Source organism: Myotis daubentonii, chromosome 1 (genome assembly GCF_963259705.1).
Source record: "Myotis daubentonii chromosome 1, mMyoDau2.1, whole genome shotgun sequence".
Classification (NCBI taxonomy): domain Eukaryota; kingdom Metazoa; phylum Chordata; class Mammalia; order Chiroptera; family Vespertilionidae; genus Myotis; species Myotis daubentonii.
The window spans coordinates 132,028,494-132,055,070 of record NC_081840.1 but is presented as its reverse complement, the minus strand read 5'-3'; the positions used below and the strand labels follow the sequence as shown (position 1 = coordinate 132,055,070).

Here is a 26,577-nt window from a genome sequence, read left to right as displayed (position 1 = left end):
TATAGTATTAACATCCAGCTATCCATATTAAAAGGATGTATTAGGTATTTATTATTTAGCTTTTAGAGACAGATTCAAGTTAGTGAATTTTAAGGCAGTAGTTTTTTGTTTTGTTTTGTTTTAGGAATCATTTTGAAGGATGTATGCAAATATAAAATTATTTTTCTTTCTCACATTTATGAATAGGTTTGTATATCTGTGTATTATAAACACATAGAAACATGCAGTTGGATCTTTTTATTAAAATCTCTACAGTTGCAAGTACTAGATTACTAGTAATTCTTTTTATAAATAATATTTAATCTCCAGATATGAAATCTATTAAGGAAGTAACTTATTTGGGAACTTAAACAATCCATTAGACTTGTTTTCTTTTTCCTTTTGGCTTATTCTGGAATTGCAACATCTAGCATTTTGCAGTTTAATTTAAAAGGATTACCTATTTTCTTAAATGCTTAAGCGGGAAGCAAGGTGCAGTTATCGATTTTTCTCTGCATGTATTCCGTGGAAGCTGTATTTGCTCCTTCCCCGGGGACCATACCTCTGAACTGCATGCTTGCTGGTGACAGCTCAGACCTCTGATACATAACCAAAGACCTTGCCTAATATCCTTGCAACTGCTCAGGGAATTTTTATTAAGTAAAAGCGTCATTAAAGTAGACAGGATGATGAAGTTTAATGAGCATCTTTTGTGCATGAGATTGTTAGTTTTGGTCTGCCAGAATCCTTGTTTCTGTCCTTCAGTGGGGCAGATAGCAAGTCTAGAATATACGGCATATTTTAAAATCTGCTTTATATTTTATATTTTTGTGTAGCTTAACATCTGTTCTAAGCCAGCTGTTATATGTTTTTTGGCTATTTATATAGATGCCATTGGCACTGTATGTTTATGCTTCTTTTTTATACTGTGTGTTGGTGATAATGTGAATGTGAAAGACACATATTACCGTTGGTGAATTACATGGAACCATCACTTGGAGGTTTGATCTCCAAAAACCATTGCTTTTTGAATTAATGAGACTTCTCATGAGAATATGCTAACTGTTAATATTTTTTTCTTTAAGGCTCAGCAGTTTATGTGCTAAGGTTCTGTCATCAGCCCCTCATAGCTTCTAGATGGGATAAAGTTATTTCAAATGCTTATTAATAACCTCGGCTTCCCACTCTGTCCGCAGATTTATTTGTGGAGATTTTAAATTTAGCACCCTACCATAAGATTACAGAGTATAAACAAAATTATTTCTCTTCATCATTGTCACTGGCCATATACTTAGACTTTAAAATTGGTTCTTTTCCTGGTCTGTGTAAGGACTTTCCATGGAAACCACTAAAACAACATGAGGGAGGCAGATGACGTGAGCACATGACTTAAGAATAGCATATTGTTCCCCTCACATACCTGGCATTCTGAAACACAATATTTACCTAGCACACATGTGCTCCTAGCAGTGCCTGAGTATACAGACTACATTAGAAGTGAAGTCAGCTTTCAAGAAAGTGGACAGCTTATTAGGAAGACAAAACTGAGAAATCCACAAAGTTGGGAAACAAGATAACTTAGTGAATCAAGAGTTTGATCTTCGGGAGTGATTGCCTGGGTTTGATCAGGGCCTAAACTTGCTACACCTCGATTTCCTCATTTGAAAAATGAAGACAGTAAAGCCTCCACTTCGTTGGATTGCTGTGACAGCAAATGTTGATCAAATGGTAGCCATATTTTAATGTGTCCCTGTAAAGGCACTCTACTGATACTTCGAAATAGCACGCCAGGAGCAGGAATCACTTTATGGATCATCCAGGACTTAATGGTGAAATCCTGATAAATCCCACAGAAATCGGGGTACAGGGGAAGTGGAGGAGGCTGTGGAATGCCTAAAAATATGAATGAGATCTGAATTACAGAAAAGACTCAGACGGGCATTCCAAGAAATAGTGACACAGATCAGCAAAAAACGGACCAAAAGGCGTGCAGGCGGGCAGGAAAGCCAATCCCAGGCCTCGGGTTGATTTAGCACTTCTGTATTTTTCACAGCATTTCAGTGAACTGAAGCAAGTCTGATGGCCAGATACACCTGAAGGGCAGACGTGCAGATACTCCCATATGCCACCTAAGATAACAGATATTCTGGAAAGAGATGCAACTCTAGGTTACTCAACTAATACGTGGCAGAACTCGCACTCGGTCCCTCTCTCCTACACTCCACGCTGCCTGCCTCCGGACCAGCCTTACTATACGCAGGTGTGTTAGTGAAGAGAGATGAGGTTGGGTAAATTAAGTGTGACATGGCATGTTCCGTGGCGGCTGTATGCCATATACCAGGCTGGGTACTTGATCCCATGGGCAGGGGCTGCTGTTTTTCATGAGTAAACCAAGGAGAGATTATTCTGGCACTTGTGTGTAGGACACAGTAGAGGAGGGAATGGATTAGCATCAGGGAGACAAAAAAGGGACCCATTATAATAATCCAGTGGCCATGTGATAGGGGCCTGGATTAGGATAGGAGGAAAAGAATGGATAAGATCATTGGATGATGAAAGTAAGAATACTCACCATAAAGCGACTAATTAATCCACTGAGTTATGAATCTTTTGAGAAGCTAATGAAAACTGTTCCCCTTCTGCTGAAAAATGCAGCTTTGCTTGGAGTTTCAGATACTTTCCTGGTCCCAGGCTAAGAATGTCTTTTGTAGAGGAAGTGTCAGTCAAACTTGACTCATGTGGTGACGGGAAAAAGAAGCAGACGTCAAAATGACTTCAGTGGTGACTTCAGTTTTGACCCCGAAGGTCTGGAGACATAGAGGGACAGACTGGAAGTTGGGGTAGAGACCTGTTATATGCTTTGTTTGTGTTTTAGAGCAACTTGTCCAGGTGGGAACAAGGCACAGCAGGGGTTGAAGGCGGTGGTGACTTGGAGGGCTGCTGCTCAGAAATAATAGTTGAAGCTATAAAATTAAATGGTTGTTCCAGGGAAGAGAACACAAAGAGATACATGCAGAAACCCAAAAATCAAAGAAGTGTCCAGAGAGAGAATAGCAGCCAGGATAGTGCATTGCAACCAAGGAGGTAATTTTGAAGAAGGAATGAGGTGTTCCACTCTGGTCTTCATTGCTGCCGCCAAGACGGGATTGAGGATCCACAAGAGACCCTTGGATCCAACAGAAACAATAAGACATACAGATTTTTTTCTAATGAAGATACACGTAGTAAATAAAGTTTACCCATCAATAATAGAAAAGCGTGCTTACCATCCTGCTTAATATAATAATTGTTTGCAAAATGTATTCTGATTTGGGCATGCTAGAATTTTCTCCTGTGCAGTCTTAGATGTACACAGGCAGAGTGTTCAGTTGCATGGAGCTTCAAGTGGCCAGTGTGCAGGCTGCTTGCACAGGGTGCCTCAGAAGGGATCAGGCTGGTGACCCCAGCAGCCCCTGAATCACTTCAGGATGATTCCTCTAATTCTGGTCTTTGGCAAGGAATCTTCAGGTGACTGCTCAGGGCAGGGCCCATCCCAAAGGGACAAATGGAGAGCCCTCAGGGCCTAGTGGTTCTGGCTCGCTCATGACCCACCGCAAGGGCATGCACACACACATTGCCTTCTGTATTCTCTTCAGCCTCAGGAGCCTGTTCATCAGACCCTTGAGCGTAATGGACCCTTACCTGTCGTTTTAGATTGTTCTTTTTTGGCTTCTTTTCTCCTCCTTAATCATCTCCCAGTGATCATCTAGAAACCTCAGATTTCAGGGGAGAGATTTTCTAAGACTCTGTGCCATAGGTTCTCTTCATTTTCTTGGTTAAAGAGTTTGCCCACTGGCGGCAGCTGCCACATTGGTGACCTTGAGCCAAGCTCCCTTTGCCAACATTCTCAAGCTGGCATGGCTGATTTCATTGCCCACCAAAATCCCCACTGAGAAGGGATCGATGGCAAAGCAAGTGGCATTCCTGGCTGTCCTCTGTGCATGAGGCAGCGGCTGAGAAGTGGAGGGAACTGGCCATCTTGGTCTGAGTCATGGACCTTCATGAGAGGTTAAGGTAGCGTAGCAGCCTGGAACACCTGTTGCGTGCCTGAATAGACAAGACCTTGTCCATGTCTGAGTTAATCTTCTCCAAAGCTTTGTGAGATAGCTGCAAATTTTTATCCTCATTTTGCAAATGAGAACTGTGGCAAGTTAGTCACTTGGCCAAAGTCACACATCGTTCAGAGCCAGGCAGGGTGTGGGGAGGAGAGGTAAGTGAAGACTGGGACTGTTCCCCGGGGATCCTCAGGGCAGGCGGGTCAGTCCATCTGAGCAGAGTGCGGAGGCGATGTGCTAGTCTGGGAAGTGCCTTGTGCCAGGGTCTGAAGGATGGTTGGAATTTCCCAGGTGGAGGAGGCAACTGTAGTCACCAAGGCCCTAAGGGGAAGAGTACTTCACAAGAGGAGGCTATGGGTAATCAGGACAAAAATCCACCCCAAAGGCTGTGGGCTATTTTAACTAATCATGTCTTTTCTATATTTTATGAAGCTTTGACATATGGAGGTCTTGCTGGCTGGGGAGTGGCTGCCCTTCCCAGGGCTAGTTAACTCCTAGAGACAGCAGCCAGCATGCCTGCAGGCATGCCTTTCACATACAAACCAACCACTCCAAAGCCCGTACCCCAGCCACCCGCCATATCTAAAGTACACGCACCAAGACAACATTTCCCCTCTTCCCCGTATCGGACAACTAGACCATCCCTGTGGCCCAGAGGCCACTGAAATTATTCAAACTCTCCAATTCTAAACTCTCTCAAACCTGCCTACTCTACCTCACCCATTCCTTTCCAGGCCCTGCTCTCTCCTACACTCCTTCTGTCTCCTGACCGACCCTCGTACTTCCCCACGTGGCCCTGCATGGTGTGGTATCTCCCCCTCCTCTCAGGAACTGCATATTATTATAAAACTTCTTTCAGTGGCATTGACCTCTCTGTGTCATCACTCAGTGACGCTCTATAAATTAAACTCAGATACATTCAAAACATGAGCCGTGAGTGTTAGCTTCAGAGAATGGAGGCAGCCGGACCATCGAGTCTAACTACAGTAAAGAGGGAAACAGTTTGCCCGCCTGTTCCCCTTCTTCTGGTAGAAACAGTACCCATTATTCCTTTGGGTACACTTTGAGTCTTTTCTGAAATGTAGTTTTTCACTTTCCCTTCTTTTCAGTGCTACCTCAGACAGTTTCTATTTTTTTCTGCTTAAATTAAGCAGCATCTCCCCGGTGGGCTGCCCTGTGTATGACCCAGAGGGTTTCACTTACTGTATGAGTTCCCTGTTGCTGCTGTAACAAGTGGCCATGAACTTGGCATCTGAAAACAAAACAAATGTATTATCTTATAGTTCTGGAGGTCAGAAGTCTGAAATCAAGGGGTCCACAATGTTGCTTCCTCTGGAGGCTCTAGGGGAGAAGATATTTCCTTGCCTTTCTAGCTTCTGGAAGCCACCTACATTCATTGGGTAGGAGCCCCTTCCTCCATCCTCAAAACCAGGAGGGTCACAGGCTCAAATATCTCTCTGACCTTGACCCTCCTGCCTCCCTCTAGCACTCTTGCCATTCCCTTGGGCCCACCTAGAAAATCCAGGTTAATTTTTCCAGCTCCAGATCCTTCATCACCTCTGCAAAGTCTCTTTTGCAATGTAATACATTCCCAGGTTTCAGGGATTGGAATGTGGACGTGTGGGGGCCATTATTCTGACCCCCACACTTCCCAGATGGAGGTCCCAGGACTAATCACTGGTGGGGCCAGGAATGGAGTCTGAGGCTCTGGACCCTGAGACGCTTGTCCTTACTGCTCTGCCACAGTGACGTCTCCACGGGGGACTGGCCGCTTAGTAAAGCGGCGACTTGCCTCTGCCCACAAAGCTGGAGGAGTGAAAGGATCACGCCGAGAAGGGAGGGCAGTGTCATCCCGGCTCTGCGGTGACTCACCCAGGAAGTGGGGCGCTGCATTTAGCTCTGCCGTGGCTGCTTTCTTCACAGGGGATTAAGACCTTTCTTCCAGAGATGCTTGGGGATTTGCGTTGATAGAAAACACCTTGTTATTTTTTTCAGAGGAAAAATCCCTTAAGAAGTAAAGTAATCATATAATTATCTATATTTAATCTCTCTGACTGTAACCCCACGTCGGTCCTATTTTTCAACAGGCATTTGCTGGCCACTTGCAATAGGCTTGTCATGGTGCTGGCTCTTCTAACCACAGCCACCCTGCGAGGAAAACCATGTCATTTGTTCTTTACATATGGAGAAACCTAGGCACGGTGAGAGTGAGAGGCGCTAATCATTTGACCAGAGTCAACAACTAGGGGGTGACAAAACTCGGATTTAAACATCAGGTTCAGCACTGCTGTGCACCTGGCCCTTCATAGTGACTTGCTGTGCAGCCCCAGGAAGTTCAGGCACAAAGTGGGGTCTGGAAAAAGGAATGGAAACTTTGAAACATCCCAGTTCCTTCCTAAAAAGAGGAGCCTTGCTGAGTCCCAACAGCTTTTGCACCCTCTTCTGAAATGACTTTGCTAGATGAGCGCTGTCAGGGTCCAGGTAACCCCCACCCCTCTGGGAAGCCTTCCAGGCCTACGAGGCAGGACATGGTATAGCAGGCCCTTAGCAAATCTTGCTTCTCCTTCCTCCCACCTCATTTTTGTCATTACCACTTTCTAGCACCAACGTGCCCTGCATTTCCAAGTGAGGAACCGTGGCATTGAATTTATGCAGATTTTTGTAACTTTTAAAGTTTGATGTTGTCTGCGAGTAAGAACATGTAGCTTTTTTTTCCCTTATGGGGATAAGGACTCAGACAGTAGAGGAGAGCTACATAAGCTGTAAGAAAGCTGGATAACTGACAATCCTGGGGCCATGTGAACGCACAGAGTAGACGCAGATCTTTGCTTTGTGCCCAATGAGAGGAGCCTAGAGACCAGAGGCCTCCCTCCCGGCACATCACACTGAGCTCCAAGCCCCTGGGCTTGAGGAGGTCAGGCTGGTAGTCCATAAGCATGCTTCAGAGACCGTGTGATCAAGGACTGTAATCCACAGGTCTACTTTGGCTCAGCGTTTCCTCTCCATGTCAGATGCACCTGGGAGGGATGCTGGAGGGATGAGAGAAGGGGGTGTGCAGGCCCCCCCCCCCAAATAATGCAGGATAATATTCCTATCTCAAGATCTTTATTTAATCGCCTCTGCAGAATCCCTTTTGCCATATAAGGTGCAGTCATAGGTTCCGGGGATTGGGACAGGGACAGCCCTGGGTTGAGGTGGCCATGTCAGTGAAGCTGGACTGGCTGGTCTTGCCTCTCTGCCTAAACCAGTGGTTCTACATCTGGGATCCAGGGCCCCTGGTGTCCATGATGTAGACTTCAGGGAAACCTGGCATTTGTGAAGTGTGAGGGAAAGCAGCAAACATGGGCTTAAGGATCTGTTTTTCTTGGTAGCAGAGTCTCTTGAGGAAGGAGGAGTTTTTCCTGTAGAAGCTCAGGGTGGCCCCCTGTTGGCCTGGGTAGGCCTGGGCCTCTCCGTTAGATTTAGCAAAAAGTCTAAGCACTTGCAGAAGTTGAAAGCTAATTTGCAGGCTCCAGTGGTACCTGTCCAGGAAATGTCGTACCTCTTTGACCCAACAGATGGCCCTCTGCTGCACCTGGCGAGCCTCCCGCACCTGGCTGGGTGTATGCGCTCCATGAGCTCCACATGCTCCAGCTTCTGGTCTGTCCCCCGCCAGCTCCAGGCTCTGCATTCTGAGCTCCTGGGAGCAGAGACCTGTCTTCAGATCACTATTGGTCTTTAGACCACTTTTAAGGAGATGCTTGGAAACTCCTGGAAAAGACAGAATACAGGATCACCTGTCAAAACCCTAGTGGCCAGCTTTCCCTAAGCACTGGATCAGTTGTCCAACTTTGTGTGCCAGGTCCACCCCTCAGCTGGCCCACCGGTGTCATCGAGAGATATGTACATGCCAAGTAGTGCTGCACTGTGCGCTGGTGAAATGTGAGTGTCAGGGAGGGCATCGCTTCCTTGAATGGGCCTTAGGACAAGGAAAAACTTGAATATGGAGGTCAGTCTTTGTGTCATCCCTCCTCAGTTGGCACAAGTCAGCTGCAACAAGCAGAGTCAGGCAATGCCTCCCCTATTGAAGCTGGACACCTGCCAGTCTCCTGGGGACACAGTTATATCAGTCAGGGGAGTTGAGGTTGAGCTGTATTATTTTAGGGTGGCTTTTAATTCAGTTTAACCAGAATTACTCATAAATTATCAATTAATGACTATCTGCTGTTCATTTCAATCCTCTCAGCCACAGAGCTAGCTTGCTCTGCGACGAATGCCATCGCCGTAATTGCAGGGTGCTCTGTCAACATTTAATCAGCAGTACTTATTAAGGCGACACTGATGTGTGGTCGCCACCCCAGCACTATCCATCAGGCCTGAGCAGCCAGCGCGGGCTCGGACACCATTGCTCTCTGTCACATTATCCAGCCCCCGAGCTTTCGGCCAGGCAGGATGCTCACTTTTCACTAAATGGATACTCTGTCTCTCCAGTTCTACCCAATTTTTGTCATTGTCTACTTAAACACTCACAGCCTTCGGAGAGTCTGTCTGGAATGTCTGGGCTAAGCATTGTCAGTTCTCACAGGCCTGTGTCTCTCTTCCTTCAGTGTTTTTGCACCATGCCCAATGACTGTGAAATTCCAGAACTGGACCTCCTGGAATGCTGTGTGTGTGTGTGTGTGTGTGTGTGTGTGTGTGTGTGTGTGTGTGAGAGAGAGAGAGAGAGAGAGAGAGAGAGAGAGAGAGAGAGAGAGAGAGAGAATTTTTAGTTCTTAAATACAGTGAATGACCCAGAGAAAGCAGGTGATCTTTTGGTTTTTTGTTTTATTGGCTTAGTGAATATTCCTGGAGATGAATCTGTTGTTTAAAGCTCTAGCAGTACAAGCATGTCTTGTATTAGGAAGGGAGATCTCACTGTTTCTCTCTTTCTTTTCAGTCTCTACGGCAGACACATGCAGGCAAATCCAGAACCACCGAAGAAAAATAATGACAAATCGAAAAAGATCAGCCGGAAACCCCTGACAGCCAAGAATAAGTAAAGGGTTCGCATGACCTGGACTTCTGGTCTCTTTTTTCATTATTGCTTCTGTTCTCTCTTGCTCTGTCCCACAAACAAATACAGTTAACCCCTGAACAACACTGGTTTGAACTGAACGGGTCCACTTATTCATGGAATTTCTTCCATAAATACTGTAAATGTATTTTTTCTTCCTTATGATTTTTCTTAATGAGACTTTTCCTCTAACTTTATTATAACAATACAGTATGTAATACATATAACATATAGAATATGTGTTAAACTGTTTATGTGATTGGTAAGGCTTCTGGTCAAAAGTAGGCTATTAGTATTAAATTTGGGGGGAGTCAAAAGTTATATGTGGCCCTAGCCCCGTGGCCGGCAAACTGCGGCTCACGAGCCACATGCGGCTCTTTGGCCCCTTAAGTGTGGCTCTTCCTAAGCCTTAGGAGTACCCTAATTAAGTTAATAACAATGTACCTACCTATATAGTTTAAGTTTAAAAAATTTGGCTCTCAAAAGAAATTTCAATCGTTGTACTGTTGATATTTGGCTCTGTTGACTAATGAGTTTGCCGACCACTGCCCTAGCCGATTTGGCTCAGTGGATAGAGCGTCAGCCTGCAGACTGAAGGGCCCTGGGTTCGATTCCAGCCAAGGGGACATACCTCTGTTGCAGCTCGATCCCCAGCCCTGGTTGGGGTGTGTGCGAGAGAGTCAGTATATCTCTCTCACATCGATGTTTCTCTCTCTGTGTCTCTCCCCTTCCCTTCCACTCGCTATTAAAATCAATGGAAAAATAGCTGCAGGCGAGGATTAACAACAGAAGTTATATGTGGATTTTCAGCTGCATGGGGGTTGCGAGGGGTTGGCACTTTTCTTCCTAGTGTTTACCACCTTACCTTTTAATTTCTTTTGGTAGGTGGTAGATTTTTATAAGTTCTTAAAACCATTTCCATTTGTTTCCTTAAAATTACCAAAGGCAGGAAACAAAGCTCTAATTCAACTGCAAATTTCATAGTAGGCACAGGTTTCAGTTCCTTGAAAAGATGTTCACAAAGCTGCTTGTTATCCAAAGAATAATTAAATCATGTAACATTTAATGTCACAGTTAACACTGTTCACTCTTCTGTTTTTTCACATAACTCATTCTTTTGCGTTATTAAAAATGTCCCCGCACCACTGAGATATTATGTTAACTTAACTTACAAATGATTTTAATAAAATCTTGAATTTGTATCATGTGTTGTTTCTTGAATAAAGAACAATCTTCTCTTATGTGTATACACATTTTTTACTTTTTCCTGCAAATTTCCTTGTCCACTTTTATTGGTTATAGATAATAAACTCTGAAACTTTCCATGAAAAAATGCAAAATTAGAGCCAGTTTCTTCTCATATTGACTTGTCAGTTGTTTTGTTTTTTTCTTTGAAGACTGTTGCTAATTTGGGAAGGAGCAGAAAAACAGATCTCGGGGAGATTCTGCCAAAGGATTTTGGAAAGGAGCATTTCTTAACTGAAGAAATGGTGACAAATGGTGACTTCTGTCCATGGCTGGCAGTCAAGAGCTGTGAAATGGAGAGAGAAAAAAGCTCAAGTATGTTTCTTGTCACTGCAAAAAATCCACTCGTATCAAAGCATTCTTCTAAGGGGATTTAGTGATGTCAAAGAAGTGTAAATGTGCACACTCTACCCCACACCCGTGTAGAAACGGCACTTGCAGAGTCATCCAGCACTGATTGTTTAACAGCTGTGACAGGCAGCTTTGTTCTTATCAACAGTAACACGTGTGTAAGTGAAAATACATCCAAGCAGGATTTTTGTGCTAAGAGGGCTGCCAACACCGGAATGCCGGGAAACAAAAGGTGTGTGAAGATGTAACGTACTCGAGAATGGTAGTGGATCTACACCAGCATCATCTCCTTTCACAGTTGAATCCCCAAGGCCAGGACCACTGGAACATGTAAAAAGCCAAACTCAAAATACAACAAAAAATCCTGTTACTTAGGAAATGCATGAATGAGAGAGGCCGCCAATCAGGATCTTATTTCTGGATCAGTCCCTGGTCGAACATTGGCTGTGGGAAGAGGAGTCCCCTCTTGCCACCACCTGTTTGGGAGTAGAGTTGATGTGATTTTTCTAGGTGCAGTCTTTGCCTCAGCCTAAATTTTTTAATTGATTTTTTTTGCTCATGAAATAGTAAGAGGAAGAGCAATGCTTCACTTGTTGATTGGAAAGACATCTAAAATTAAACTAACAACAAAGCAAAGTAAAATATATGAGAGTTAGTTTAACGTAATGTTTAATTAAAATATCAGTATACTCTTATGAATAATTTTTTAAAAGATGAACACTCTAGGTAGAAATATGGGTAATACACATAAGTCTCCATGGAGAAAATATCTCCAAAATATGTGCAAAAAAAGTCCAAACTTACTAGTAATTTAAAAAAAATACAAATCAAGCAATCTGTAACAATGGAATATGTGCAATCATTTTTAAGATAGAATTAAGTGCTAGAGGAATAACATGAGATAGACATTCTTACACATTGCTTTTGGGAATATAAATTTCTCTCCAGGTAAGTGGTAGCAATTTGACAATAAGTAGCAAAACTTTTTCTGGAAAAAGATGGGACATTTCTATTTGAAAATATTAGTTTTGATAACTGGAAAGAATAATTCAAAGGAACATAGGGATGTAACTTTTTTTTTAAGAGTTTACAATATTTTTTCTATCTGATTCCATTTTCTAGTGTAGATTCCTTTTTTAAAATTCCCATCCAATCCCCTATCCTCGCCCCCTTGGCATCCATCAATCAGCCTGTTCTATATATCTGTGGGTCTGTTTAGTTTTGTTTATTCATTTATTTGTTAATTTATTTTTAGATTTGACTTAGAAGTGGAATAATACAAATTTTTTTTCTCTCTCTGACTTATTTCACTTAGAATAATACCCTCTAGGTCCATTCATGATGTTGCAAATGGCAAAATTTCATTCTTTTTATCTATACTAATAAAAGGGTAATATGCTAATTAGACCGGGTCAAGCGGACATATTCTGGTCGTCTGGTCCTCCTTCTGGACTAAGCCACGGTGGCGGGGGCCGAGGCAGAGGAGATTACGGGCAATCAGGCCCGCAGGGGAGGGTGGTTAGGGGCTATCAGGCCGGCAGACAGAGGGGTTAGGGGCGATCAGGCAGGCAGGCAGAGGCGGTTAGGGGCGATCAGGCAGGCAGGCAGGCAGGCAGAGGCGGTTAGGGGCGATTAGGCAGGCAGGCAGGCAGGCAGAGGCAGTTAGGGGCGATCAGGCCGGCATGCAGAGTGGTTAGGGGTGATCAGGCCTGCAGGCAGGTGAGTGGTTAGGAGCCAGTGGTCCTGGATTGCGAGAGGGATGTCCCAGATTGGAGAGGGTGCAGGCCAGGCTGAGGGACCCCACCCCCCATGCACAAATCTCATACACTGGGCCTCTAGTTGCTGTATAATATTCCATTGTATATTTATACCACATTTTTATCTGTTGATCTAGTTTGCTTTCATCTCTTGGCTATTTTGTAAATGATGTTGCAATGAACATAGAGATGCAACTATCTTTTTGAATTAGTGTTTTTGTTTTCTTTGGATAAATGCCCAGAAGTAGAATTGGTAGATCGTATAGCAGCTGTATTTTTAAAGTTTTGAGGATCCTTCATACTGCTTTCCATAGTGGCTGTACCAATTTACAATTCCACCAACAGTGTATAAAGATTCCCTTCACATCCTTGTCAGTACTTTTTTTAAATATATTTTTTATTGTTATAGTAGTATAGATATCTCCCATTTCCCCCTCCTCCTCCCAGGCCATACTCATCTCTGGTCTTCACTAACCTACTGCCTGTATCCATGGGCTATACATCTAAGTGTATAACTTCTTTGGTTCATCTCTTCTTGTCCCTTGTCAGCACTTTTTTTTTGATTTATTGATGATAACCATTCTGATAGGTGTAATTTGATAGCTCATTGTGGTTCCAGTTTGCATTTTCATGATGTTGAGCACCTTTTATCTAAGTCTTTTAGCCATCTATATGTCCTCTTCAGAGAAATGTCTATTCAGGTCCTCTGTCCATTTATAATCAGATTATTTTGGTGTTAAGCTGTATGAGTTTCTTATGTATTTTGTATGTTAACCTTTTATCAGATGTATCATTTGCAAATATCTTCTCCCATTCAGTAGGTTGTCTTTTCATTTTGTTGATGGATTCCTTTTCTGTGCAACTTTTTTTAGTTTGATGTAGTCCCATTTGTTTATTTTTTTCTTGTGTTTTTCTTGCCCAAGGAGATATATCCAAAAAGACATTACTAAAATCAATATCAAAGAATTTACAGCCTATGGATAGTGGTTTTATGGTTTTGGGTCTTAATTTAAGTCTCTAATCCATTTTGGGGGGGGTATATTTTTGTGTAAGAAAGTGGTCCAATTTCATTTTCTTGTGTACTTGTCTAGTTTTGCCAACACAAATTGAAGAGACCGTCTTTACCCCATGGTGTATCCTTACCTCCCTTGTCATAGACTAATTGACATAAAGTGAGGATTTATTTCTGGGTTCTTCATTCTATTCCGTGTGTGTGTGTGTGTGTGTGTGTGTGTGTGTATGCGAGTACCATACTCTAGCTTTGTAGTGTAGTTTGATATCAGAGGCATGCTACCTTCAACTTTATTCTTTCTCAATATTTCTTTGGCTATCCAGGGTCTTTGGGGTTCTATATGAATTTTAGGATTTGTTCTAAATCTAAGAAGAATGCTATTGGTATCTTAGAGATTGCATTGAATCTGTATGTTATTTTAGGTATAGACATCGTACCTTTATTAATTCTAATCTATGAACATTTATTTGTATCTTGTTTAGTTTCTTTCTTTGGTGTCTTTTATTTTTCAATCTATCAACTTTTTAGTTAAATTCATTCTAGGTATTCTTTTTGATGCAGTTGTGAATGGAATTGTTTTCTTCTGATTGTTCACTATTGGTGTATAGAAAAGCAACAGCATTCTGTACATTGAGTCTGTATATTGCAACTTTACTGAAGTCATATATTAGTTCTAGTAGTTTTTTGGTGGAGTATTTGGGGTTTTCTATATATAGTATTATGTCACCAGCAAATAATGAAAGTTTTACTTCTTTTTTTCCAGTTTAGATGCCTTTTATTTCTTTGTCTCGTATGTGCTGTGGCTAGGACTTCCAATATTATGCTGAATAGAAATGGTGATAGTGGGCATCCTTGTCTTGTAATAAGTAGCAAAACTTTAGAGTTTTTATTTCTAGGAACTTACCCTGAGGAAATTATCAGAGATACACATACAGAACTATGTTTGGAAAATGCCCTATAACACTGCATATACAAATGGAAATGGAGAAAAGCCAAATGCTCAATGGAAAAAGGGTTAATTGTGGTGTATCTACATGGTAAACTTTTATGAAGACATTGAAAATCATTGAACAATATCTAAGGGCAAAGGACAATAGTTATATCATCCAGTTAAATAAAGCAGGATGTATAAAACTATATCCCCGGTTGTGTAAAAAAGAAATTGTATTTGTAATATTTTTGTGCAGAAAAATTAAATAGAAAGAGACTGGAATTTTATGGCTGATAAATTATCTCTGTGTGGCACTTTTAAGATTTTTTAGATGTTATTTTTATACTTATTGTGTTCTTTAAATTTTCTATAATGAGCATGTATATCTTTAAAGTATTAAATGCATACTTTTAAAAATAAAATTGGTATATTACACAATCCAGAAAATATGATTCAAAGCATAATATAAAATCTTGGGATGGTTTTCTTTTTTCTTTTGTCACTAAAGTTAGTTCCCACATCTTTTCATACTTGTTCTAATTACTTAATACCTGGATTAACAAAAGACCCACAGTTTAAAAGGTAGCTTTTCCAAAATCCCCTTGATTTTATTGAGATATAATTGACATACACTGTGTAAGTTTAAGGTGTATATCATAATTACTTGACACAGATATTGATTCCACAATAAGTGTACTTAACATCCATGATCTCATACAGATATAAAGAAAGAAAAAAATGTTTTTCCTTTATGATAACTGTTACTCTTTTCACTTTCAAGTATACTGAACAGCACTGTTAACTGTAGTCATGTTGTACATTACATCCCTAGTACTTATTTGTAACTGGAAGTTTGACTTTTTGATCACTGTCATCTCTCACTTCCCACCCCCTACCTCTTGTAACCACAAATCTTATCTGTTTTTCTATGAGTTAGTTTTTGAAGTTTTTTTTTTTTTTTTTAGATTCCACAAATAAGTGAGATCATACTGTGTTTGTCTTTCTGCATCTGACTGGTTTCACTTAGCATAATGCCTTCAAGGTACATCCACGTTGTCACAAATGGTAGGATTTCTTCATTTTTGGTAGCTGAATAATATTTCATTGTATATGAAATGTACCACAACTTCTTGACCCATTTGTCTGTTGATTGACACTTAGGTTGTTTCCATGTCTTGGCTACTGTAAACAATGATGCTATAAACATAGAAATGCAAATATATCTTCAACATAGAGTTTTCTGCTTCTTCAGATGTATTTCCAGAAATGGAATTGCTGGATCATGTGGTACTTCTATCTTTAATTTTTTGTGAAACCTCTAAACTGTTTTCCGTATTGCCTACACCAATTTACATTTTCATCAACAGTGCACAAGGGTTCCTTTATCTCCACATCCTCACCAGCTCTTATATCTCTTGGGTTTTTTTATGGTAGCCATTCTAGCAGGCCTGAGGTAATATCTCATTGTGGTTTGATGTGCATTTCTCTGATGATTAGTGATGTTGAGCGCTTTTTCCTGTGTCTGTTGGCCATTCATATATCCTCTTTGGAAATATATCCATTCAGGGTTTGGCCAATTTTTAAATTTGGATTATTTGTTTTGTTGATGTAGGGTTATATGATTTCTTTGTATATTTTGGCTCTTAACTCCTTATCAGATATATGGTCTGCAAATATTTTTCCCATTCCATAGACTGTTTTTCATTTTGTTGATTGTTTCTTAAGCTGTGCAAAAGCTTTTTAGTTTGGTATAGTTCCATTTATGTATTTTCTTTTAATAAGAGAGTCATCTTTTTCTTTTTTTAATATATTTTTTATTGATTTTTAGAGAGAGAGGAAGAGAGAGGGATAGAGAGGTAGAAATATTGATGAGAGAAGAACATTATGGATCGGCTGCCTCTTGCACACCCCCTACTGGGGATCAAGCCCGCAACCCCGGGCATGTGCCATGACTGGGGATGGAACCAGCTACCTTTTGGTTCCTGTGTCTACACTTAACCACTGAGCCACACCAGCCAGGCCCACTTGTGTATTTTTTGTATTTTGTTGCTTGTGTTTTAGGTGTCATCAAAAAAAAAAATCATTGCCAAGAATCATGTCAAGGAGCTTTTTTCCTATCTCTTCTGGGAGTTTTGTGGTTTCTGATCTTACATTTAAGTCTTTAATCCACTTCCAGTTAATTTTTGTGAGTGTAAGATAGGAGTTTAGTTTTATTCTTTTACATGTGAATACCCAATTTTCCATGCACCATTGGTTGAAGACACTGTGTTGTTTTCATTGGGTATTCTTGGCTTCCTTGTCAAATATTAGTTGAACATATATGCATGGATTTATTTCTGGGCTCTTGATTCTGTTCCATTGGTCTATATGTCTTTTTTTTTTGTCAGTAGTATACCATTTGATTACTATAGTTTTATTATATAGCTTGAAATCAGGTAGTCCAATGCCTCCCTTTTAAAATAGCTTTGGATATTCAGGGTCTTTTGTGGTTAAATACAAATTTTATAATTGCTTTTTCTACTTCTGTAAAAAATGTCACTGGAATTTTGATATGGATTGCATTGAAACCATATATATATCCTATATAATAAAAGAGAAAAATGCTAATTGGCATACGACGATACCCTTTTCATTGGCTAATCAGGGCTATATGCAAATTAACTGCCAACAAGATGGCGGTTAATTTGCATATGTAGGCACAATGCAGGGAGGCGAAAGGGAAAGCAGGAAGAAGCCCCCTGCCACTGACAGTGATCAGAAACCCAGGGGGGGAGCTAAGAGCTGGGGGGAAGGGCAAAGGCGGCCCTGGGGCTGCCTTTGCCCTGCCCCCCAGCCATGATCAGAGAATCAGGCGCCTTTGCCGCCCTGGCCAGTGATAGCAGGAAGTAGGGGTGGAGCCAGCGATGGGAGCTGGGCACGGTCGAAGCTGGCAGTCCCAGGAGCTAGGGGCCCCTTGCCTGGGCCTAAAGCGGAGCCCACGATCACGGGGCCGCTGCAGCTGCGGGTCCCCGCTGCCCGGGCCGGACGCCTAGGCCAGAGGCGTCAGGCCTGGGCAAGGGGCCGATCCTGCGATTGGAGGGTGATGGGGGTCAACGCCTGAGGGCTCCCAGTATGTGAGAGGGGGCAGGCTGGGCTGAGGGACACCCCCCCACACACACACCCAGTGCACGAATTTCGTGCACCGGGCCCCTAGTGTGTGTGTGTGTGTGTGTGTGTGTGTGTGTATATATATATATATATATATATATATATATATATATATATATATATATATATATATGTCTTCATGTAGTATGGACATTTAAAAAATATTCTTCCAATCCTAGGAAAACTTTCTATTTATTTTTGTCTATTTCAATTTCTTTCATTGGTGACTTATAATTTTTAGTATAGAGATCATCCATTTTTTTGGTTATATGTATGCCTTAAGTATATTATTGTTTTTTAATGCTATTGTAAATTAGATTTTTTTCACTTTATTTGTTCAGATAATTAATTGTTACTGTATAAAAAGGCTACTGATTTTACATGTTAATTTGTATCCTGCAACTTTACTGAATCCATTTATTAGATCTAATAGTTTTTGTTGAGTCTTTATGGTTTGTATATATATATTATATGTAGTATGATCTTATGACCATATTCTAGATGTAGAGAGATATACATGAATGACTAATGCCTAATTTGAGGTCACAATGTATCTGGATAGAACAGAAGCCAGTAGTACTTTGGCTGCTGGCCCTGCCGTCTTTAAACATCGTTTCTCAGAGTGTATTTTGGTGAAGGTTCTCTTGCAGTTAACTCACACTGACAGAGCACTTCGGGTTTTACATTTGGGCCCTTTCTCTAGCGCAGCCGTGGACAAACTACGCCCGCGGGCCAGATCTGGCCCGTTTGAAATGAATAAAACTAAAAAAAAAAAAAAGACCGTACCCTTTTATGTAATGATGTTTACTTTGAATTTATATTAGTTCACACAAACACTCCATCCATGCTTTTGTTCCGGCCCTCCGGTCCAGTTTAAGAACCCATTGTGGCCCTCGAGTCAAAAAGTTTGCCCACCCCTGGTCTAGACTCATAAAAAGTAAACTGGGTACAGGGCGCTTCCAGTTCAAGCTGCTACACAGGAACTCTCTAGTTATTTAAGGGCGGCTTTTAAATAATTAAGTATGCAACAATTAAGTCATTACAAGAGAACCAAGAAGGTGAAAGTTTGACATTTTAGAGGTTTGAATAAAGTGTCACCTCTACTATTCAGAGCATATTAGACATCTAGATATCATTGGATGTATGGATGCCATTTCCACTGGATAAGTCAAATGTCTTGCTGCTATTTTATCTAAGCATCGATGCATATTTTATAAATCGGTAGGCCATGTCTAATTAGGGATATGAGGAGACCTGAAGAATGGGGCAGTACGTCTAATAAGTTTGCAGGCTCAGGAATCAGGAGTGAGCTAAATAAACAGGATTGGGTAAGAACGTAGTGTTATCAGGAAAGGTCTCTAATTAGGAAAATTGCTCATCACCTGCTACTTACGGAATGCGTCAGCTCCTCGTGTAAGAACTGAACAAGCTGTTGGTTCCACAGCTGACAGCACACACTGCTGCCTGGGGTCGAGGCCTGCTCTCCCACCCCAGAGAGCATCCCCGCGTCCACATTCACAGAACCAGCCTGGCCCGTCTCTGGAGGCACCGGTTCTTGATGCTTCTGCCCTGCATGCTCTGAGGTTGGCATTTTCTGTGAAAACGTGTGGTCAGCACCACTGGCTGGTTCCTGCCCAGGAGGAAAGCAGCTTCCACTGGCTACAGCTGAGAGTAGGGGAAGCAGTCCGTCCATTCAAACTCCCCCGGAGCACCACCCAAAATATCCCGCCACGCCAGGCGGCCGGTCTTGCTGCCTGTGTGGGCTGCTGTATTTGTCACTGTGCAACCACGTCAATCACACCGCAGCCATGAGACAGAGGCTCCCATTACAGAAGGCCCTGCCCAGAGGCGCTGTCTGGGCTCCAGATTGCCTAGCTGATTTAAACTCGTGTGGGCTGCAGCTTTGTGGTGGTTGTGTGGTTAGCATCAACAGTGGAGAGGGTTTAGGTGAAAGGCAATAGAAACCACTTTTGATCTCAGAGTAAACTGTTTGAGAGAGGTGGTTTGAAATGCAGTTGCGTGGAAGACACACGAAGATGCCTGGGGTCCCAAGGCCTGGGAGGGAGCTGCACTTGGGGGAGCCATCCGTGTTAGTGGAGGCGTTCAGAGGGGCCCTGGCCTTGGCTTGCCTTGGTCACAAGTCACCTGCCTTTGGTACTAGGCTGGGTTGAATAGTTTCCCCCCCCCCCAAAGATTCATGTCCCCCTGGACTTCAGAATGTGACCTTATTTGGAAATAGAGTCTTTGCAGATATATTAGTTAAGATGAGGTCATACTGGATAAGGTGGACCTAAATCCAATAACTTTTGTCCCTAAAGAAGGCCATGTGATGACACGGGGGGGGGGGGGGGGCAGGGGGGGCATACTTGGGAAACGTGGCCAGGTGACCAGAGGCAGGAGCTGGAGTGATACAGGTGCAAGGATTGCCGGCAACATCAAAGCTGGAAAAGGCAAGGAAGGACGCTTCCCAAGGCCTTCAGAGGGGCACGGCCCTGCTGACACCTTGATTCTGGACTTCTCACCTATGGAACTGTGAGATAATCTATTTTTAGTTTAAGCACCAAGTTGGTGGGACTTTGTTACACGGGCTCTAGGAAAGGAACGCAGGCACTAGAACCAGCACAGAACTCACATGGCTGCCCCCTGGGAGAGGCCAACCTTGATTGCCCCGCTCATCAGACAGAAGCCAGAGCAAGCAGGGCATCTGTGGTTTTCATTGTGCTGGAGGCTGACCCAGAGGAGGTGTGGTCCACTTTCTAGGCTCCCGCCTGTGAGCCTGGACTGGGACCCAGGACTGTCCTAGGGAGATGCCGCACCCCATTCCCAGCTGTGCGTCCAGTTCCCCAATTAAGAACCCGAGTGATTCCTGTTTTATCAGGTAGCTTCTTTGCCTGCAGAAATGTCTAAAAATGGAATTCTCTCTTTTGAGGAAAGAGACCTTTTTGGTTACCTCATTAAAGAAATCTCATTTCTTTATAGGTGTTGGTTGACAGTCTGTATTCATTCTTATTTTCTGGCCCAGAACTGTAAACAAAGACGAAAAGAATCGATATGAAAAGGGTTTTTTCTGTGCTGCCAAATTATATATTTTTTTCTTTGTTGCCTAGGTAAGACTTAATTTATACAGTTTTGTGTACAGAATTGAAAACTCTCATCTAGCTGCCCCCTGGAAAACTTTCACAATGGTTTTGTGCTAATAGAGGTGATTCATTAACTCGTTCATCAGAGAACACTTGGGTACGTGTGGAATATGTGCTAATTCTCACAGAGCATCTCTGGCAGGACACAGGTAATGAAGCAGAGGTTGCCTCTGGGGATGGGAATTGGGGACACATTTTTCACTGTCTGCCCTTTTTAGAAAGTATCTACATGTATAAATATTTGGAATAAATAAATATATTTAATTTTAGAATGCCAATGGTTTCTCCAAAATATTTGTTGAGCATGCAGTATAGATGGACACTACTAATTACAGAGTATGCAGTTTTAAACAAAGCAGATACAATTCCTGCCCCAGGGAATTTTATAGTTTATTCCAGAGATTTTCAACCTTTTTCATCTCATGGCACACATAAACTAATCACTAAAATTCCGCAGTCACCAAAAAATGTATATTTTGCTGATCTGGCAAAAAAAATAGGTATAATTTTGATTCATTCACACCAGACTCCTATTGTTGTATTGCCTATTGTCATTTTTGTTTTGACAATCTAAGGGAAAAGAGATCAGTGCCCCTGACTAAACAGTCAGGTATTGCATGTTTTAAAAATTCTTGCGGGACACCAGTTGAAAATCACGAGTCTAGTCTAATGGGAAAAACCATCTACACATTAATAGTCACACAAATAATTATATAATCACAAATGTCATAAACCTCTGTAAGAGGAGAAGTGGGTGCTATAGGAAAGGATAATATAAGGGACAAAATAAGATAAGGGCATCCCTGCAAGCCTGAGAGAATGGTGTTTTGTCTGAAGGAAGGAGGGAAATCGAGTTCAGGCTGAAGCCTTGAGCAGACCAGGAACTGGGGACATTTCTCAAACTAGACCAGGTCAGAGTGGCTGGAGATGAGTAAAGAGAGGTAGGAGAGGTGAGCAGGGACCAGATCCCACAAGATTGTCATCCATCCAACAAATGATCATGCCTTCTATGGTCCCAGGACGGGAACTACAGCAGTAAACAAACACTTGGCTCTATAAGCCATCGGTGGAGTCTGGATTTCATTAAAAGCTCAGATGGAATCATTGAAGGATTTGAACTAGAGACTGTATGTGATCTGATGTAGACATTTAGAAGACCGCTTTGGGGAAGGGGAGAACAGATGTACACACTGCTTTGGCGGCACCTGGGCGGTGAGCTTGGTCAGGCCACTTTGCTGTGTGGGTTCCAAAGTTAAGAAAACCAGTATTTATTTCACCAGCTTTCACAAAATGGTGGTCATCTGATCCCACAGTCATGGTGTGTCCATTCTGAGAAAGTTTCTCTAGGAAAGGAAAAACTTAGAAGGTGGCATTTAATCTGGTTGTTTTGACCACTAACTTTCAAAGGAGCTAATAAACTTTATTTCTCCACGAAGATCAATTAGCACAAGTTCCCTGTTGCACCATCATTTAACAACCTGTCATCAGCGCAGGGCTGTGTAACGAAACCAGGACAAGACAAGACACCAAATCATCACACTGGATCAATTAATGATATTTCTGTTATAACTTTTATTTTGCTATTTTACTCTTCAAGGACATTAACACAGCCCTCCTAGCAAGCAGCTCATTGATTTTTTTTTCTTTATGATTTATCACTGCAGGAGAACAGAGATCACCAACTTTATAGAGATCATATGTGTGCAGTATAAAAGTTCTTAGCATATTTATACTTTTCATGTTTCCCCCTAAAAAAAATACTTTCTTGCATATAGTTAGCAACTTAAGCTGTTATATCTGGAGACCAAAGTAGAGAGATACCAGTTTTCTATTCAGCCAATTTAGTTTAATCAAAGGTTTGGGAAATAAAATATTGCCATCTTATCTATACCCTCCCCCCTTTAAAAAAAAAAAAAAAAGAAGATCATAGCATGAAAACAAGAAAAAGTAAGAGAACCTTGGAGATTCATTCAGGCAGTTTTTGGAGATCATGTTATCCAACCCCTGCATTGGACATAGGAGAACACTGATGCCCAGAGAAGTCAGGTGATCCCAAGAAATTCAAGAAGATCATGGTCAACGAGCAGCAAAATCAGGACAAGAATCAGGATGTCCAGATATAATTTGGGGATCATTAAAAAATGGTAAAGGGGAAGAATAGAAGAAAAGCAACAGAAAGTATGCTAACACTGTAATCACCACACTTAAGTGCACCCCACTTCCCACCTCTGAAAAGTGAGAATGACACCTGCCTCTTCTCTCTTCTCTGAGGAGTTGAGTTACTTAAGAGATCTGATGTTCCAGGGGTGCTTGGAGTTACAAAAGGTCAACAGCGTCAGTGGCCTGAGAACACGGGTACCATTATTTGCCCTGGAGCAGACCCTCAGCCCCACCAGCGCACATGAGTCAAACCTCCTGGATCCATTCGGATCCAATTTCAGCTTCCTTGACGGCCACATGGCGAAGCCCCTTGCCTGGAACAGAATAGAGCAGGATATTTATATGTGTAATCCCAGAGATTTGTTTGCGGGGAGGGACCCAACCCCCAAAAGCAAAAATAAACCCTCTTCGTCAGTTACCTGAGCAAAATAGAGCAACACGCTTCCAAAGATGATCATTCTGTTGGGGGGGGGGGGGGACTAAAGAAAGATCTAATTGCAGTCAACGTATAGTGGAATGAGACTGGTGGTTTCATATACATTTTGAAAACTGCCTGAAGCAGAAGACTCTATTTGAGTAAAAATCCATCTAACCTAACTTAACAGAGACATATACCGTCCGCAGGTCTCTGTGGGCCAATCTGTTCAGGTTGAGACTAGATTTCCTCTAAAGTAACAAAGAGGTAGAAGACCATCTCTTCTTTTTAAGGAAAATGCTCATTTTTCCTGACCCCTAATGTGCGCCTGGGTATGTGTAAGTTGTTTCACCTAAATTTCAATAATCCAGCATCATGCATTAGTGCTAAATATTAGCTTTGCATATCTCCTGTCATTGCTCTTTTTCATGATTCTAAGATGGCTTACACATTAAACCTGGTTGACATTCGCAGAAGCGTCTTATTGTAGCTTTGCCCCTGTGCTCTCTCTCTCTCTTCCAGCCCTTTACACCCCGTCTCCTCCAAGAGAAGATTACAACAAGCCCTAAGCAGCTCTGCCTAAGTTAGGGGGAGCTTGAGTAAAGGAAAAATCAGGGGTGACCAGAATAAATGAGCATCTAAAAGGATGTTCCAGTGAAAACCCTTAGCAGACTGGTTCATGGGCATCAAAACCTAGAACCTAGTACAATAACATTAAGGAGAAACAGAAGCATGGCAAAAAGATGGTCATGAAAATCCACCATAAAATAATTCACCATTGACAACTGGAATGATGAGATTCACATTTTTATTCAGTATTATTTGAAGTAACAATAAATAATAACTAAGTGTCCTTCATCATACCTCTATTTCCAACATACTAACTAGCCTGTTTTATTTCCATCCGTATCGACGGGAACCCTCCTGTTAAGAGACACAAAGCCCTTTACCAGTGTGATGTTAATTGTCGTTCGGTATTACATAGCAAAGCAGTGTACTTCCAACCTCTTTTCCACAGAAAAGTTTAAAATGTAGACGTTTATAGAATGATGTTGTCAACCATAATTTTAGGCTTAGATCTGTGTGTGGGGCAAGCAGTTGTTAAACATCAGCAAAGGCTGTGGCGAAATTCCACTATTTATAAAGGTGCCCAGGGGCTGGGATCTGAAGCATCCCAGTCACAAAGGGTTCTGCGCTGGTGGAGGGGCTCACATTACGGAAGAGTCTATAATAGATGTGAACCTATTGCTGTATTTCAAAGGCTGTGTTTCTTGAAACATTTTAATGTCCTCCTCAGTTGGAAGTATCTGTGTCCAAAATAATAAATGGTCCCATATTTTTCCCTTCTGTACCTCAGGAGGCTTGCTTTTTTGAAGTAGATGGAAATTGGTGTGGAAATCATGAGGCCCAGGGAAGACTAAAATCAGCCATTCACAGCTGCCAGCCACCGCTGGACCCCCCTCTAAATTGCTATTTCCATGTCACCGAGTTTTTTCATTTTAAAACATTCTGAGATATTTTCCATGGTGTTGTGGCTAACCATTTTTAGTCAGTTAAAAAAATGCCTTTATCACCTCCCACCAGGAAACTCATGGAACACACTGTCGGAGATGCTAAAACTTTGTTCATTTCTCCTTAAAAAATATTAATGGTAAGCATTAAAAAAAAAAGAAAGGAAAAGTATTTAATTTGGTTTTCTGAAAGCTAAGTTTGAAGTTATAAATTGTACATCTAACTGTGAATAAAGCATGTGTGCGTAATCGCAATTAGCAAACCTGATCATTTTCATCGGCAAGACAAGTGCCAGGTTCTCCATCCGGCGGGGGTGCAGAGAATGTGCCCAGGTGCACGAGTGGAAGCAGCTTGTCTTGGATGGTTCAAATGTACAGCATTTAAAAGCTCTGGTTCCCAAAAACTAGTAGGTCTGGTAGAAAAGAATGAAGGAAGAGGGAGGTGGACAGGGGCTGGGGGAGTGCCGGTGCTGAGACCAGACTGCTGCTCAGGTTGGCATAACGAATGAGACTGCTGTCCTGCCGAGGAACAGCATGGAGAGGCCCTATTAGTCCCCTCTCATCTTCCATCTCTTTCCAGAAATGAAACCCATGGCCCTAGGTGAGAGCTGGACAAACCGTGCAGATGGCCTTGGTGTTCCCCTCAAGCAGCTGAGAGCACTCGCTGAATGTTTAATAGCTTACAAACTCTCCCTGCACCTGGGAGAACATGTTAGCTGGTAACAAGTATTATGCTTTGTTTACTCTGTGGTCAGCATAAACCATGGCCGAATTCCAGGGACAGCCTCAGCAGGAAACAAGGAGGCAACAAACAGCACTTTCGCAGACTCTTGGTCATTGGTTTTCTCCCCCATGTTGGGAAGAAATGCAAACTATTGTAATGAGATTTCTTTCCTTAAAAAGGACAAGGAAATAAGTGAGATGCAGTTGAAGGGGAACAGAGTAAAGGAATAAAACCAGGGAAAACAATATAATCCTATATAATAAGAAGAGCCCAGCAGCCAAAATGGTGGAACAACTAGAACGACCAGAGACCAGAATGACCACAGACCCTCACCCCGGCCAGCTGCCTCCCAGCAAGTGGTTAGGGGCGATCAGGCAGGCAGGCAAGCAGTTAGGGGCAATCAGGCAGGCAGAGTGCTTAGGGGCAATCAGGCAGGCAGAGGCAGTTAGGGGTAATCAGGCAGGCAGGTGAGTGGTTAGAGGTGATCAGGCAGGCAGAGCGGTTAGGGGCGATCAGACAGGCAGGTGAGTGGTTGGGGCGTTCATGCATGCAGAGTGGTTAGGGGTGATCTGACAGGCATGCAGAGTGGTTAGGGGCAATCAGGCAGGCAGAGGCAGTTAGGGGCGATCAGGCAGTTAGGGGCAATCAGGCAGGCATGTGAGTGTTTAGGGTCGATCAGGCAGGCAGGTGAGCAGTTAGGGGCCAGCAGTCCCAGATTGCGAGAGGGATGCCTGACTGCTAGTTTATGCCTGATCCCACAGAATCAGGCAATCAGGCAGACAGAGGCAGTTAGGGGTAATCAGGCAGGCAGGATCAGGCCTAAACTGGCAGTCAGACATCCCCTGAGGGGTCCCAGATTTCAAGAGGGTACAGGCCTGGTTGAGGGACCCCCTCATCCCCTGTGCATAAATTTTGTGCACTGGGCCTCTAGTCTATAATAATATAAGTGTAATATGCAAATTGACCAAATGACCAAACAGCAGAACGACCATCTGGACAACCTTCCAGACAACCACGTTGTGACACTTATTGGGGTCAGGCCAGCCAATGCAATTGGTCAGAGCCCCGACCAGGTGGGC

General features: G+C 42.5%; 1 protein-coding gene across 2 annotated transcripts in view; it reads left to right on the top strand.

The window, feature by feature from the left end:
* The window catches only part of RSU1 (Ras suppressor protein 1), a 202,819-nt gene extending 192,512 nt beyond the window's left edge, over positions 1–10,307 (top strand). For both annotated transcript variants that reach the window (XM_059660219.1, XM_059660211.1), the window contains one exon: positions 8,989–10,307. In XM_059660219.1, the coding sequence (XP_059516202.1) occupies positions 8,989–9,074 (86 nt within the window). In that variant the 3' untranslated portion in view covers positions 9,075–10,307. The remainder of the gene's footprint in view (positions 1–8,988) is intronic.
* Positions 10,308–26,577: the final 16,270 nt, after the last annotated feature.